At 58.1% G+C, this 2454-nt stretch overlaps 1 protein-coding gene across 1 annotated transcript in view; it reads left to right on the top strand.

Moving 5' to 3' along the window:
• CUX2 (cut like homeobox 2) overlaps nt 1-2454 on the top strand; it is a 358029-nt gene that overhangs the window by 319037 nt on the left and 36538 nt on the right. Inside the window, exons 7-8 of the mRNA XM_006148019.3 lie at nt 498-632; nt 2398-2448. Of these exons, the coding sequence (XP_006148081.1) occupies nt 498-632; nt 2398-2448 (186 nt within the window). The remainder of the gene's footprint in view (nt 1-497; nt 633-2397; nt 2449-2454) is intronic.

Genomic DNA, 2454 nt, shown 5'->3' with positions numbered 1-2454 from the left:
GGGGGGGGCCGGGGGCGAGAGGGGCCGCCGCCCGGCCCCAGCCACAACCAGCACGTGGCCTCAAGAAGCGCGAGCAAGGCTGTGAGGGAATCCCTGAGCCACAGTGGCCTCGGGGCATCCTGCCTCTGTGTCCCCGTTGCCCCCCTGTACACCAGCACCATCTGGGACAGGCGGCCTCCAAGTGATGGATCTCAGGCGTGGTCCTAGGTCCTCACTCAGCAATGCTCCCTGTGGCTGGAGGTCTGCAAGGCAGAGTCTCATGGCCACTACCACTGGCACCACTGGCCCGAAAAAAGGCCGGGACAAGGGCTGCTGCTGTTACTCCCAGCTAGGCAGGACGCCCCCCACAGGGCGGAACATGTCACCTCATACCAGCAGGTGCCCAGCCCGACTCCCTGAGCTTGTCACAGTGACTCCAGGGGACTCCCCCCGCCCCACAGCTCAGGCATCCCCACTTAACGGGGCACTTGCCACCTGCCCGCCCTCTGCCTCTGTAGACCCCGTGCCCGTGTTTGAGGCGGCGCGCAGCTTGGACGACAGACTGCAGCCCCCCGTCTTCGACCCCAGTGGGCAGCTCCGGCGAGACCTCCACGCTTCTTGGAAGAGGCACCCCGAGCTCCTCAGCCCTAAAGGTACTGATGAGGCCTTCGTGGGGTTCTTGGGCAGTGGGTCTTCACCGGCCACACTGGGCCACACGGGTGGGTGGGGCGGGCAAGCAGGGACCCAGGCTTTAGCATTTTAGGTGTGGGATGGGCTAAGGGAACACTTGCTGAAACAGGCGAACTCCGTATCTAAGGGCTTAATCAACTGAAGAGTGAGGAGGTTGCAGAGGTGGCACCACGTGTGGCATGTGACATTCAGAGCCTCAGCGAGCACTGATGCCACGCCAGCAGAGGAGAGTGGAGGCCACACTAAGTGTGCGGGGCGTGAGCCTGGGCAGGGCGTGCATCGCTCCACCCACTACCCCGTGGCCAGCACTCGGGCCTGTGCCACACCTTGCTGCAAAGGGGCTGTGGGGGGAGAGGAACATGAGCTGGAGGACACACGACAAGGTGGCAACCTCAGAGGTAGGAAGGGAGGAGTCAGAGCACCTGAGACACACTGGCCCTCTAGCTGGGTGACAGAGAGCCAGGCCCCACATGACCAATTGCATGGTTCAAATCCCTGCCCCAGAGGCTCGGAAAACATGCAGGCTCACATGCATGTGTGTCCCAAATCCCAGCAGGGTGTAGGAATAGAGAAGAATGGATTGCAGCATGACCACACACCACTGAGGGTGCTTTTTCCCTTCCCCCCCATCCTTTTTCTGGGAAGCGCTGTGCCCACTGACAATTAAAAAAATAAATAAAACTTAAGTTAAAGATAGACTTACCATATGACCCATTCACCCCAGATACACTAACCGTCCTTCCCAGTAGTTAGATTGATGAGTACTCCTAGGCGTATACCCCACAGGTGCTCAGACACAAATGCACACACGAATATCGTCATCAGATGAACGGGTAAACAAAGTGTGGCTCGTCCATGTGAGGGAATGTTCTAGGCCAACCAAGGGAGCGAAGCCTGTGGCCGGACCTTGCAGGTGTGATGCTGAGCGAGAGAAGCTGACAAAGGCCATGTCACTCACGCACGATTCTGTTCACATCACGTGTCCCTAAGGGGCAGATCTGCGACACGGAAAGTGGACTGCTGGTTCTCAGGGTGGAGGGAGGGGAGGTGGAGAGCGGTTTAACGGGAGCAGGCTTTCCTCCTGGGGTGACCAGTGTCCTGAAGTCAGCTGCCGTGGCTACGCAGTATCGCAGATACACCCAGCATCACGTTAAGACGCTCACAAGGGTGAATTCTGTGTTATGTGTATTTTGCCACAATTTAAAAGTAATAATAGGGCCAGCACGTGGCGTGGAGGTTAAGGCACCGGATCTCACATGGCCAACCGTGCAGTTTGGGTCCCAGATCCTGTGGCTTGAAGATCAACCAGGCACATAGGCACACGTGCCCAAAATCCTGAGGGGAAACTAGAGGGACAGGGGTTGCGGGATGGCCGTCTCCCCAGGGTGAAGGGGTAAGCTCTTTCTCTCTCTATCTCTCTCTCTCTCTGGCAAGCACATGTGCCCTATAGCAAAAACTAAAAAAAAAAAAAAAAAAAAAAGATTAAATTTTAAAAATAATAGTAAAGAGCCAAGGAGCCCTGCGTGGGGATGGAAGCCCCAGCGTGCTGTCACGCAGCACCCCGGGAGGTCAACCCACATGCGCACACGGAGCCAGCGCCCCAGCGGCTGCGCGCTCTCCAGGGCCAAGTCTGAGAAACCGGTCTCGGTGACTGAGCTGAAGGCTGATCCGGTTGCATGAAGTTGCTCCCGCAGCGAGGGCTGTGTTTCCCTCTTCTTCTCCCTGCAGAACAGAGAGAGGGGACGTCTCCGGCCGGGCCCACGCTGACTGAGGGGAGCTGCCTCG

Source organism: Tupaia chinensis, unplaced genomic scaffold, assembly GCF_000334495.1.
Source record: "Tupaia chinensis unplaced genomic scaffold, TupChi_1.0 Scaffold000226_1, whole genome shotgun sequence".
Classification (NCBI taxonomy): Eukaryota; Metazoa; Chordata; class Mammalia; order Scandentia; family Tupaiidae; genus Tupaia; species Tupaia belangeri.
The sequence above is the reverse complement of the archived record's forward strand: the minus strand, read 5'-3'. Positions and strand labels throughout refer to the sequence as shown.